General features: G+C 37.9%; 1 protein-coding gene across 1 annotated transcript in view; it reads right to left on the bottom strand.

Annotated features, from left to right (window-relative positions):
• Nucleotides 1–1,010: 1,010 nt before the first annotated feature.
• Nucleotides 1,011–13,696, bottom strand: part of CLSTN2 (calsyntenin 2) — a 741,013-nt gene continuing 728,327 nt past the window's right edge. The window contains exons 15-17 of the mRNA XM_083178042.1: nucleotides 9,698–9,815; nucleotides 7,999–8,183; nucleotides 1,011–6,489 (exon numbers count right to left, since the gene is read on the bottom strand). Of these exons, the coding sequence (XP_083034168.1) occupies nucleotides 6,277–6,489; nucleotides 7,999–8,183; nucleotides 9,698–9,815 (516 nt within the window). The 3' untranslated portion in view covers nucleotides 1,011–6,276. The remainder of the gene's footprint in view (nucleotides 6,490–7,998; nucleotides 8,184–9,697; nucleotides 9,816–13,696) is intronic.

The raw sequence follows: 13,696 nt of genomic DNA, 5'->3' as shown, positions 1-13,696 counted from the left end.
GGACAGATAGTGTCAGATAGCAATATTGCTATCTGACACTCTGCACACTGGAGGTCTATCCATTGCGGTTCTGTTACAAACACATTACCTGTTACAGCCATGATGTATTGATTGGGAGTACTTTATTATTGCCAACAGTCACTCCAAGTAATCTCACTACAAATTGATATATGGAAAGTTTTTACCATTAAGAAAAATGCCCTTGATGAAGTTTGTTCCAGACGAAACGCTTTGGGTTATTCTTTTGCAGTCCGAAAATAATTGAAGATCAGTGTACTTCATAAACAAAATACAGCAATTTTTATGAAAGTGATATATATATATATATATATATATATATATATATATTAACACATACTGTACACACATCTAGCTTCAATACAACTCTTTCCACAAGATGCCTGGTGTGAGTGGGTCGGAATTTCCTGTACAACGCTGCTGCAATCTGTCTTAGTTTTTGCCAAAATTGCATCTTATTTGTATCACTATGTGAATTAGAGGCACAAGCAGACTCTGATAAGTAAAATGGTGTGCCTATGTTTTGTGTGCGTTCCGGCTGTATTTTTATATGAAATGCTGTTACAGTGTGTGACTTTTTCCAGAAAAAAACTGTAGTGTACCATTTCGTATACAGATGCAGCCACACACAAATTATACACTTGGCACATATTATTTTATAGCCTGCTTGTTCCATTTGTTCCCATCATTATGCAAATAAGACGTAATTATTTGGGGGAAAAATGCACAAAAAATAAACACACCCACAACTAGGCTCAACTAGAAGAGCCTTTTAACTTGAATGCAGCAACAATCACACACGTACTGTGTATCTGTTTATATATATACACTGTATATATGTGTGTGTGTGTGTGTGTGTGTGTGGGTGTGTGATGCAGTCAAGTGCAGCACTCCGTCTTCATAAAACTATCTATATCAATCGATCGATCGATAGATTGATAGATATATCAGGCTCATATATTTAGGAGATAGTCCGCTGTAAATTTTTCACAAAATTGTTTAAACAGCCGAATACAAACAGTACATACCATCAAGACCACACAGTATAATAAATGTAAAAACCAGTATTCTTTATGTAAGATAATTGCCATCTGTGCTTATATCTTTAGTTAAGTAGTGTAGTCCTGCATGCGTTGTAAAATAGAGCAAATATTCCCTCTAGTGGTTGGCTATGACTACTGTAGTACAGTAGTTCCTGGTAGCAATCACATATTTACTAACTATCTCAGTGTGGGGGATCTCATGAAATGTTACTATATTTTTTGCTACCATACCAACGAAAACTGAGCTGTGAAGCTCACATGCCAAATACGGTCTGACTGCTCTAAATGTGCCCCTCTTAATTAACATTAAGTAACTGCACATAAAGAAGATAGAACAATGGAAATAAATGTATAGAACATAAAAGAAAGACAGCATGTATCTAAAAATTGTAACAGAAAAATGTCTCTATTACTTTATCCCAATGTTTGATGAAAGTTCCAGCACTTTTGATAACCAGTCATAATGGCAATAAGACGATAGGGGCATAGGCGTGTTGTGCGGAGGGAGAGAACACTGTGGATAAAGCCACCACAGGTAGCCTGGGACAGGATTCATTGAGGATGACACCGACAGTTGTTTTCTTTTCCAGACTGGATTTATTGATGCAGTCACACTGTGCTTTTTATGCGGCTGATGCTACATCACTCATACATCAGCTGAGAGTCAAAGAGACTCTGCTTCTTATCTCATGTAATGATCCTGTGCACCCAGCAGGGTCAGCAAATACTGTGCTGGCCATTACTGCTTGCTGTCCGTGAATGATCAGGGCAAATAATGCATTGTGCCTCCACTTTACGTCCTCACGCATTGCTTGTTTGTAGGATTCACTTTATCAGGTTGTAACGCGTAATGCTCAGTATACAGTTTAGATTCTGACCATCCACAGAACCTTCTTTGACTATGCTCCTGGCATTTTATGTTGCTTCTTTGCTGGTATCTGTAATCCAAGCCAATGTTTCAGTAAGCCCAAATAGCTTCCAAATTAATGCTTATCAGAGAATTTGTCATGAATTTATCATGCAATGTGATTTATGAGGTCCATACATCAGGCAGGTATCTGGGCAATCCCATTCCCCACTCTGCTAATGCATGGGATTGTGGATCGGGGAAATGCAAAATGTTGGAAATCCTCAATTTGCAGTTTCAGAACAAAAAAAATTGGGATTGGTAATTGTTAGCAAGATATATTTTGCCGATTCTCTATCGGGCAGTGGATCAGATTGGTGTTGGCAAAACTGGAAATCGTCGTTTAGATGTATGGGCCGTGCTACAGTATACAAAAACTACTAAGAATGAAATACATGATTTAGCATCATAAATATTTTATTCATGTAAAATCCACCTGTATTTCTAAATGGGTGATCATGAAGTGCAGCTTGCAATGGACTAAAGAGCCTTTGGTAGCATTAGATACATTTCCTCATACAACCCAACTCTTCAGTTTGCCTGTGACTTGTATTGCAATATTTTCTAGATTTTTAATTTGCAGTGTAACTACAAAGAGGTTGCACAAATGTCCACAGTGCAGGGAGAAAACATTCTAAAATAAAGAACTTTACAAAACAAGAATCTCTATATCAGGGATTTGTACGCTTTTTGGGCAATGACCTCAGTTGTGAATTACAGTAGCTTATAAAACTCTCAGTTTTTAAACAATGGGGCAGATGTATTTAGCTTGGTGAAAAGGTAAAGTGAAAGGTGATAACGCACCAGCCAATAAACTCCCAACTGTTTTCAAACACAGCTGATTGGCTGGTGTGTTAACACCTTCCACTTTATCTCCACTTTATCTCTTCACCAGGCTTAATACATCTGCCCCAGTATTGGAATTATATTTACTGTTCTCGTATTAAGTATAATGTTGTTACTAGCAACAATGAACAGGACATTTGCATTTGTACATCTTTAAGCCACAAGCATTAGGAGCAGTACCAAAGTATGTCTTCTGTTTAGCAGCAGCCCCAGGGTAAGATTTGAGCCTAAAATGTCTAATATTTCTAGTTGGTTAATTTGGTCGAGCTTTAACGCCTCTTAAATCAAGATGTTAACTGGCATTAACATGGGTTAATGAGCATTAACACATAGGGGGTTATTTACTAAGATGGGAGTTCAATTGAAGATGGGATGTTTCTATGGGCAACCACTTAGATGCTTTTTTATTATATTCTAGTAGGTGCTAAATAAATAAGTAGAAGATTCTGATTGGTTGCTATGGACAACATCCCATCTTCAATAGAACCCCATCTTAGTAAACAAACCCCATAGAATCCATGGACAGTTTACAGATTTGATTGTTAATATGGGATTTTTTTTTTACCTGTAAACAAAATCCCAGATAAGTGCTGCTGATGGGGGCAAAATGAAAATCTGCGAGGATCATTTACCGCAGCTTTTTGAATTCTACCCTTGATTGGGATTTTGTACATTAAAAGATCACTTAAGGTCCCATGGCCCATGCTTTGAGTCTTGCACCAAAAATGAAGAATCCCTGATTTTTTTATTTTCTACCGATTAGTAAATAATATCACAAAAGTAGCACATTATCTAGACTTTAACGTTCTGAGTACACAGTTACCTTTTGCGTGAAAGAGATAGTATAGCTCCTGGCATTTGTAGAGGAACAATTCCATTAGCACAGTAGCAACCACAAATTACAATAATTCATCTGACATTTCCACCCAATTTTGAAATGGTACTGGATGGTCCCTTTCACCAGCTTATTAACAGACATAAGCAATGATAAGTTTTACTAAAACTAAAACTCATTAACAATTCTACATGCTGAAATGCATAAATAGAGTTTGGAAAAATTCTAAACAATCCTTCCCAAGAAACTGATATCCAACAAGGTTTTAAAACCCACAGTTGGTCCCATCTCAAATTGGAACCCTTTTGAAATAAAGCTAAGGGGGCTTAACTAAGACTATTTAGGTACAATTTCATAACCAAAATCTTTCTTGTATGAAAAAATAGCATTGACAAAAAAATTAGTGGATTGATTGACAGGACATGGATTTATACTTTACTATTTTGCATGCATTACCAATCATAATTAGATTTTAGTTAACCATTTTGCTCAGAGAAGAGTCTGCAATGATTTATGGACTGTGGTTTAAGAAGAAACGCTAAACACATATAGGAGTGACACAATTAAAATGCTCTCTCTTTAATTAGATTTAAAAAAAAAACGATTTTCAGTTTAATTAATTGGAAATCAAATGCAAGTATTGTTTTGTTTTTTTTTGTATTTGAATTTTAGAAGAGTGCAGTGCTGGCTTGTAGCCTGTTTACATTGCTGTTTATAGCAATGACTTGGTCAACAATGAGATGCCTTCATAATCATGAGGAAGAGAATGACAACTGTGCCTTATACATTTGCTGAATACTTTAAAATTGAGATGCATCAATTCAGGGATAATTTTGGATTTGGAAAGTATGTTAAATAAGGTTGCTGTTCAGCAATTCCAATATCTTTAAAATTCCAATGTATAAGACTTCTGTTTGTTTAATTTGAATATACAAATTAGTGTCAGTATTTGAGTTCAGTTGTCATCAAATACGGTAATCCTGACTTACAGAATTGGAAAATTCCTGTTTGATATACGGTACGGTGTAATGGTAATATTATTTCAAATATGACATCACTGGTATTGTTAGAGTTTAATTAAGTGTATCTAATTTACGTTTTCTTTAGAAGTTAAGTATAAATAAAAATAAAAGATCATAATGGCCAAATGCCCTTTCAACAACAGACAAAGAAGTTTTACAAAACCAAAATCTATTCCCACACCAAGACTACTTTTACTGTTCCATCCCAATAAGCCAGGTTTTGCTCCACCCATTGCAGGAGGAATCGAGTGACGTTAATGAGTATAAAAATGACAGACATATAAAGATTATATGTCTTTTAGCCCTTTCCACAATGGAGATTTCGATACCAAGCTTAATGAGATGAAACAGTTTCATTATAACTACTGTACATTCTCTGAGTATGATATGTTGTTGTGTTTATTCATTTTTTGTGACAAAACATCACAACAAATATTTTATATTTTATTTATTGTTTTGTTCGTATTCAGGAATAGTGTGCTGTACCCAGATTTAGCCTAGATATATTGCTAATGCAATTTCAGGAGATATAAACTGACCATTGTCCAACCATAAAAGCAACCATTGAATAAATAATAATTAATTAATAAATAATAATTAGTATGATGCATCAGACAGGCACAGTACCAGCAAGAATAGTCCTAAATATTGGGTTTTATTTTCTATAGCAACTATAAAAAAGGAAGTCTACAACAATCAATCAAATGCTGGTTATCATTTTCTAGAGTTAACTAGATCAATGAGCGCAAGACTCTGATTGGTTCCTGTGGGTAATACTTCCACATTTCCTCTTTATAAGGTTGAGTAAATACACCCAACAGTTTTCTCTTTCTTCAAGACAAGCTTATTGCATCGACATGTTAATTTGACCCTTGGATGTTAAGGCATTTTGATCTTTTTAATTTAAAATAACTCTAGAATAAATGCAAAAAACATGTGACAACATAGCATGTCTGACATGAATGATTCTGGGAACACTTTGGAAAAGTCAAAAGCAAAATGACAACTAAAGCAAAACTATGATTATAGTTATGACTTACTCCCAAGTGCAGATGTACAGCTGGAACTCCTGATCTATCCTCATTTTCCCACATTGTCCTCTGACATTGTACAGGTCAGGGTAAAAAAAAAGTGATACACTTTGTATTAGTGTTACCTTTCCTTCTAGTTTTTAGTGACTCCTTTTTTCGTTTTGGGTACATACCACCCTTCATCACCTCCTTCCCAGGTCCCATCTGCAATAAATGCTAATTTATATTCCTTCAGCACTGTATTCATTTATGATCTTGCAGACCCCTCAAGAGCAAATGGGTTCAAATAGCCTTAAGAAATAAATCCTCTCTTGGGCAACTGATGTCTCCCTTTGCTCTCACTAAGCACAGGGAGCTGGTCTATTACTGTCAAAACTAATGTTCTAAGAAAACCTCTTGCTGGCATCAAAACTTAGCATACAACAACCCAAGTTTTGTTTTTAGGCTATGGTATGTGAGCAACTGGACAGCTCTCATTGATAATCCTGTCACTTAATCCAGCATCTTTAACTAACTTGCTTCTTAAATAAGTAAGATTTGTGTTTACAAAAGGAAGAATAGGAAGAAGAAAGTATTAGTACGTAAGTGTTAAATGATTCCATTCCAGGTTCCCTCTTTGTGCTGCGCTGTGCTGCCTTAACTTAGCCTGGTGTTCAGCATCCTCCTCATCACTCTCATCAGAATCTCCACTTGTGCTCTCCTCCTCATCTTCTTCATCATCATCTTCCTCTTCAACCTCTTCCTCTTCTTCACTTTCATTTTCACCAGGAACATTTGTTTCATATTTCTACAGGTAACAAAGAGAAGATTGTTACATGAACTATTCTGCATGAATTAGCTTAACTGGCTCAAAAGGTTGACAGGGTCAAAAGGTAAACAGTCTGTATGGTGCAAAATGTCAACAGGGTCAAAAAGTTGACACAACAGTGGTCAAAACAAAAAGGATGGTACAGATAAAGATTGACATATTTTTGTAAGCCTTTTGGGTGTCATTCTGTAGGTTTAACCATATCTGAGCACAATCAATGGAAACGTGCACCCTTGCAGGATGGATTCATTTGCCACACATCAAGAGTGGTAGTCCTCATTGAGAGTCAATCCAGCAAACATTGGAAAAACTGAAAAAAAAAGTGTTGGCCATTCTCATGTTGACCTTAAACACTGTCCACCTTTTAGCCTGATATAAAGTATGTCCACAATATGGGGTTAACTTATTGACTGTCAACCAAGACACTGTCAACCTAGACATTGGACCCCATTACTTATAAGCGGTAAACGTAAAACAATGATCTCTAGATATGATGCTGGTTTCATCATGCGTAATATGAAGGTTTTATTTCTGCATATGTTTAGAAGAAGAATTTTGGTAAAGTTAGAACCTACAAGCGAGTAAACCTTATATCTGACAGTATGTTATTTTACTCAGCATGAGAACCATACAACTGATAATAGATTGATAGAAAATGTGATTGTCTTTGAAGAATATTTTTAATTACAAATTTACATCAATTTTTATGTATTTTGGATATAAATTAAAACTATGCAATATATAGTCACATACAAGTATCTCTTTTTAGCCCCTTGTTCAACATGAAATGTCCATGTTTAGACTGCTACACTGAATGAGGTCAATGATTTATGTAGTTGTTTCTACAGCATTTGCGTTATATTTTAAGATGAGTTGATACTGTACAGTAGTATTTACATTGTGGAGCCAAAAATAGTTTAGTGCAAGAGCATTTAATTAGAGCTGTGCAATTTAATTGGCTAATTTACTTTTCTATTTTCACATAATCAATTTATATTGTTGGTATGCACATATCAGAAAAACAAATCAAATATATTATAGCATTTTTTAACTATCATTATTATACTTTTAACAAGTTTTGTCAATTTTAACCTACATGTAATGCCCCCCATACACGGTCCGTTTTTTCGGTCCGTTCTGTACTTTTAAAGTACACATCGGATCGGATCGCATCCCTAGTGCATGCAGTGTGCATGCACTGCGATCCGTTCCGATGTGTACCTAGTACAAAAAGTATGTGCAGCACATACTTTTTGTACCGTACTATGTGATGCGCGGGAGCGCGCATCGCATAGTACAGAACAGAGCCCTACACAACGGACCGTGTATGGGCTCCTTAAGTGAGCTTTTTAGTTAGTAAAATATTGTGAATTATTGCTCATTTTGAGTTTCTCCTTTTGTAAAACTAAATATATTGTTACAAAATAATAATAATAATGTAACAGGGATGTTAAAAAACTATTGACTTAAATTGGTTGGTACTTATACCTCCATGGGATTTACTGTAATAGTTAAAGCAGCTTCATCCCAATCCATTTCATTTTCTTTTGTTGCCTCTTTTTCTGGGAAGTCCTGTTGGTGAACTACTCGCAATCTGAAGATTCCCAGGACGACAATAATGACCAATATGCTGATACACGCCACTAGGACAATTGTTGTTGCACCTGGAGAAACTGTAGAACAATTGATGAGAATAGTACTTTATTAACACTAAATATTGTACATAAGCTGAGTAAACTCAATTGTCCAGCTGAATCATCTATTCTTTTTTGTCATACTATAACCGCTTTAGATGAGTTTAGATTACTTGTGATCCCTTAATGCCCGGATGAAATAGTTCAAAGAAAAAATAACTTTCCTTTTACAGATTGTGATGCGGAAAACTGAAATACTGTACACAAATAGTGGTTGCAGTGTAGAAATTTCCATAATTTTTACGCCGTTGCAATGACAATTTGCCCCCCTAGCATTTAACATGTTTGACCCTTAAAGGAAGTTAAACATTTTGTATATATATAATTTTCAACCGATTTTCATGATACTAATTTACATGACACCACAAAACAGGTGGCCATATGACTTTGATTCCAAATCGTCTGTAGTACAGTAGCATAAAGTTGCATTTGCTCTAAACTTACTAATGGTGTATATGCAACCTACATTATATTAATGGAAACAAATGTATAAATTCTTCCATATTATTTCTCATCTGATCATAAACCTGCTGAAAGGTGGTTTGCACAATGTAATCACAGACACAGAGCAGACAGTAAGGAGAGGGGTGAGGCAAGCAAGAAACACGTGGCAGTTCACCAGGCTGGAAGGTAACACTGTAAGATATGCACATACTTATATACTCATAAGGGACATCTATCTATTTATACACACCACAAACACTTCTGGGAGCCCATGTGGATGTATTAATGCAGTCTATGCATTAGGCACACCAACTGACAATTTGCAAGTAAGGAGAAGCTGTCTAAACTAAAGTATTCTAGTTGCAGTTCCAAAAAAAAAGAGATAAATAAATACAAAAATTGGTAAAAATATTTTTTTTTATTTACATTACTTTATTTTAATACAGTAATGACACATTCTGAAATGAATGTGATTACAGATAGAGAGCAATCTAGAATACATCTCCCCCTTCTGTCCATTTTACATAAATAGGCAGCTGTCACCAGAGATAGCTAACAAGAAGTGGTGGTAGTGGTTGGAGTAGATAACCAACAAGAAGAAGGGGAGCCAATAGGGGGAGGGGAATAGCCAACAAAAAGGAGGGGGGGGGGGGCAACAAAGGGGGTGTGAGAGATGGCTAACAAGTGGGGCATGATAAATAGGAAGAAGCTCTATTTAAGGAGAAAACATAATTTTTTTCTGGATTTATTAGTTATTGCCATTATATAAATAAACCCTCAAAATTTTAGGCACCACAAATCATTGGCACCTTGGTGGTCCATTCAGGTTGACTTAATGATAGCACCAACTGTGATTGGATTCCCCAATGATATATTTCTAATCTATTCCATCTCCATCCTCTGTAGTGAGTGCTGTGGCATGTTAAATTGGAGCAGGACTGCCTCCATAAGATGACTGAGAAAGCAGATTGCCAGGGATGAGAGCAGGTTCCCGCAAATGAAGGGTCAAAAAATATTGGTTCATTTATAAGCAATTGTGCTTTACGTACCACGGCTTTCATGTCCTAGTACGTCCATGTTTGGTTGCTGGAGAGATGGCATAAACTGTGGCTGAATTACCATATGGTTTGCATGTTCCATGTAATTGGAATTATGCAAAATGTTGACCTGCAGTACACAAGGAGATAAGAGATAGTATTGTACGAGATATGTCTTCTTAATACTGTATATTAATTGTATCACAAAGATTTGATCACTCCTACATGACTTGTCACTGAGATAAATTGATTGGCGTTAAAATTACATTATTTGTATACATTCTAATACTATAGTAGACATTTCAGTCCCTAAATTATTTAGTCAAATATTTTAATAACACATGTACTGTATGGGATGTTTCTGACTAGATTTTCATACTTTTAATGATGCTTATGTCATATTAGACATGTTGTAATGATATAGTTACATATTTAAAACTTTATATCTATATTTCTGTCATGCGTAACTAGATGGGGGAACTGACTTGTCCTTGGTCAAATTAATATTCAAGTATGGTTTCAAATGCAGATGAGGTGTCAAATACATTTATAAATTATACCTGTGCTAATGCAGCGTACATTTCAAGGTGATTACATGTCAAGAAAGTGATGTAAAAAATTATTGTACTCTACACAGGTATTCCTAATGAATTCTGAAATAATGACTCCTTAAACCATGAGTCCTCAAACTGCGGCCCTCCAGATGTTGTGAAACTACAAATCCCAGCATGCATTGCCACAGTTTTGCTATAAGGAAGTGTTAAAACTGTGGCAAGGCATGCCTGGATTTGTAGTTTCACAACATCTGGAGGGCCGCAGTTTGAGGACCCATGCCTTAAACACTGAAAATAAGTGCTCATCAAATATTTCTTTATGTTTATACTTGTTTATGATGATGTGACATGTATTATAACAAACACAGAAAACCCTAAACCAATTAAGTAACTATATTTTCATAAAATAAGCTGAATGCTGTTTTATGAAGAGGTCTATTTGACATCTATGGGGCAATTCAATGCTTGGGATGCAGGCGCCAGACATCAACAAGATGTATAGCTGTGGAAATGACTGATTACAATGGTGTGGAATCTACAGTATGCTTATTCTCCTGCTCACCTACAGTATATGAAGTGCACTCGGTGACACAACCCATGAAAATTGGCAACAGGAACCTTATTTAACTACTACACTGTTGGGCAGACATGCTCCTTTAAAACAACTCTCTGTGGCTTCTGGGTCATCCCCATTTGTGCCGACATCCTGACACAAGCAACCCTATCCACACAATCATGGATCGACATGCAACTGTTGTTTAATGAGTCTCCTAAAAAAACTCCAGCTGCATGTAGTTCTATATCCACAAGCAAGAAATTAAAAATGAGGATAAAACTATATTCTAATGCAATAATGCATCTTGACCGTAAAAAGAACACCTGGCCAGCTATAATATTTTTTATAAATTCAGCAAGAGTTAATCTCTGGGATATCATGAAAGGTGGTGGACCTCTCAGACCATCCCATATTAGCTAAAGGAGGGAATAGAACTCCTTATACAGTATCTGATACTTTTTATGCTGGAGAGACACATAAGATTTTTGCTTAGTGAGTACTGTACTGTATGTTACAGAAAGTTAGAGACTTCCTGTAGCATACAGTAGAGGCACATGGGCATAGCTATAGTGGGTGCCGTTGCTATGGGGCATAGAGGCTTAGGGGGCCTCATACTCAGGTCATATACAGGTAGGAGTCTAGATCCTGGAATTGCCTGCTAAGGAATTGAGTCTGGCCATTGCCAGCCTAAAAATGAGATGCATCAACAACAGGGTCGGATTAAAAAGCTGATTCTGGTTGACTTGCAAATCTGTGAATATGACAGCTTTGCGAATCCTCTAAACGCTGCCCGCCGCCCACACTATGCCCCCCGCATGCCGGTGGTCGCCGACCAACAAATGATCTGCTGATGCAGCTGCCTGCCCCCCGCACCCATGTCACGAGCGAATTTCCTTGGGAACACCCAGCATTTTCATGGGAATGCCCGTCGCCCCACACCTTCCACCAACACTGCTGTGTGCCCTGCCTGCTCACACAAAGCGGCTGCACATGCGCTTAAAAGTTTATGCGCAAGTGCAATCGCTAAGCATCACTCCCCTGTAAAAGAGATGAGGCCAATGCCATGTAGGCATGTAGCCCATACACTGTACACCCCAAAAGTCTCCATAAATATGTAAAATGACAAAATGGAAAATAAAAAAATGCTGCAGCTCCATCTACCCAATTGTTAATCTGGCCCTGACCAGCACTCATCTGGGTGATGATCTCTATCCCTGCCTTTCAGAACCAACTCTGCACAGCTATTATCTATCTCCCACATTCACACTACCAGGCACAGCTGACATAACCAGTGAGCCCTTGACTGTCAGAGTGTCGGTTTCTCCTCGATCACAGCCTTTGTGAAGTGAGACGACGGGCAGGATTCAGCACTGAGGCTAAGGTCCCAGAAAGGGGCTGTATGCAGAAATTAAGAAGGTCTCCATTCCTAGGGGACTTTTCTTCCTCTGGTAGAAGCTGCTTGTCCCCGACCTTTCCGCCTCTGTCTATGCACTCACTTGAAAATACAACCCTTCTTAGCCCCAAGCTACCAATAGGGATGGAGCACTCAAAACATTGCCATCATATAATAGATGCGATTAGGTAAATGATAATTGGGTTCTGCAGTGGTTTCTACCTCTTTGATAGAGGGGGCTGCCACTGCATGTGCTGCCTGGATGAGAGGCAAATTCACATAACTTATGTTGGGAACTGCACATGTGCAAAACACCAGCTTCTATGCAATACATCACCTGCAGTCCATAACACATTGGTAGGGCTGCCTGAAAGGCAGGGAGTGGCTTCCCACAGGAAGTATGCTCCCTGCTTATCGCAAACAGTACTGGCATTCCTAGATGGAGAAAACACCTCCCAATGGATCTGCATGTCCTGCGAGTGACTGGCATCTAGCACTTCCCATAGGAAGCCACTGCTAGTCACAGTGAAACCAGTGTGGTCACAGACTGCAATTGGTTCACTTAGATGGAAGATTATACTGGAGGACTGCAGTCCTGCAGGCCATTGGTTCAATCTGCCACTGATTGGGATCCGTGGCGGCTCCTGCCTTTAGACTTAAGGGGGGCTGCAATTTTCTGGGTACTGCTCATTACAAGCATTCATTAATTATTTGCAGATTATTAGTTTGATTTGCTCGGTACCAGTGTTTGTGTGCATTAACTGTAAATAAATTATGTACTCATAAGCACACAAACACAGGTACAGAGCAAAATACACATTTTAATAACTTTAATATTAATTAAAGTACATAAAATGATACTCTTAATAAAGATCTACTCACAAATATTATTAAAATTAAAAAAAAAACTTCCATGCACCTCTCTGGTGCAATGCATACCTTCCTTCAGCTGCATCACACTGAGTGACTCACTGAAGTCTGGGCATGCTCACTGTAGAGAATTGTTTCTGGGCTGCACAGACAGCAGCCCATAGAAGCACTGTACTCTGGTGATTTGCACAGAATGGCTTCTTGATGGAAGCTATTGCTGTCATCGCTCCATGTACTGGCAGCCCAAGAGGGGGAGGAGTTTCCAGCTCTGTGTATGATGAGCAGTAGCAGCTTCTAATAGGAATCTACTACATGCTGAATACCTCCCCACACGGTTGGGCTGTTGCTGTGTCTGCACTGCTGCTTCATGGAGCCTGGTGAGAGGAGGTTACTAGCGTGTCAGAGACACAGATAGCCAGCACCAGAGCTCCTGAGGGGGGTGCCCACGGGGGGATGCACCTGAGTTCTGGTGCTCTCTGTCTGTGTCTCTGGTGTTGTGATTTTAACTGGAGGGGCTGCACTCCTGCAGCCCTATAGCAGGAGCCGCCAATGATTGGGATATAATCTCTTTCTGGACTTCTATGTAGGGTAAGGCTGTCTAGTGAAGTGACAGGCAATTTTCATCTTGTGTTGTGTGT

The sequence above is a fragment of the Crinia signifera genome, chromosome 3, assembly GCF_055691185.1.
Source record: "Crinia signifera chromosome 3, ASM5569118v1, whole genome shotgun sequence".
In the NCBI taxonomy this organism is placed as follows: Eukaryota; Metazoa; Chordata; class Amphibia; order Anura; family Myobatrachidae; genus Crinia; species Crinia signifera.
Note: the sequence above shows the minus strand (reverse complement) of the source record. Positions and strands in the feature narration are given on the sequence as shown.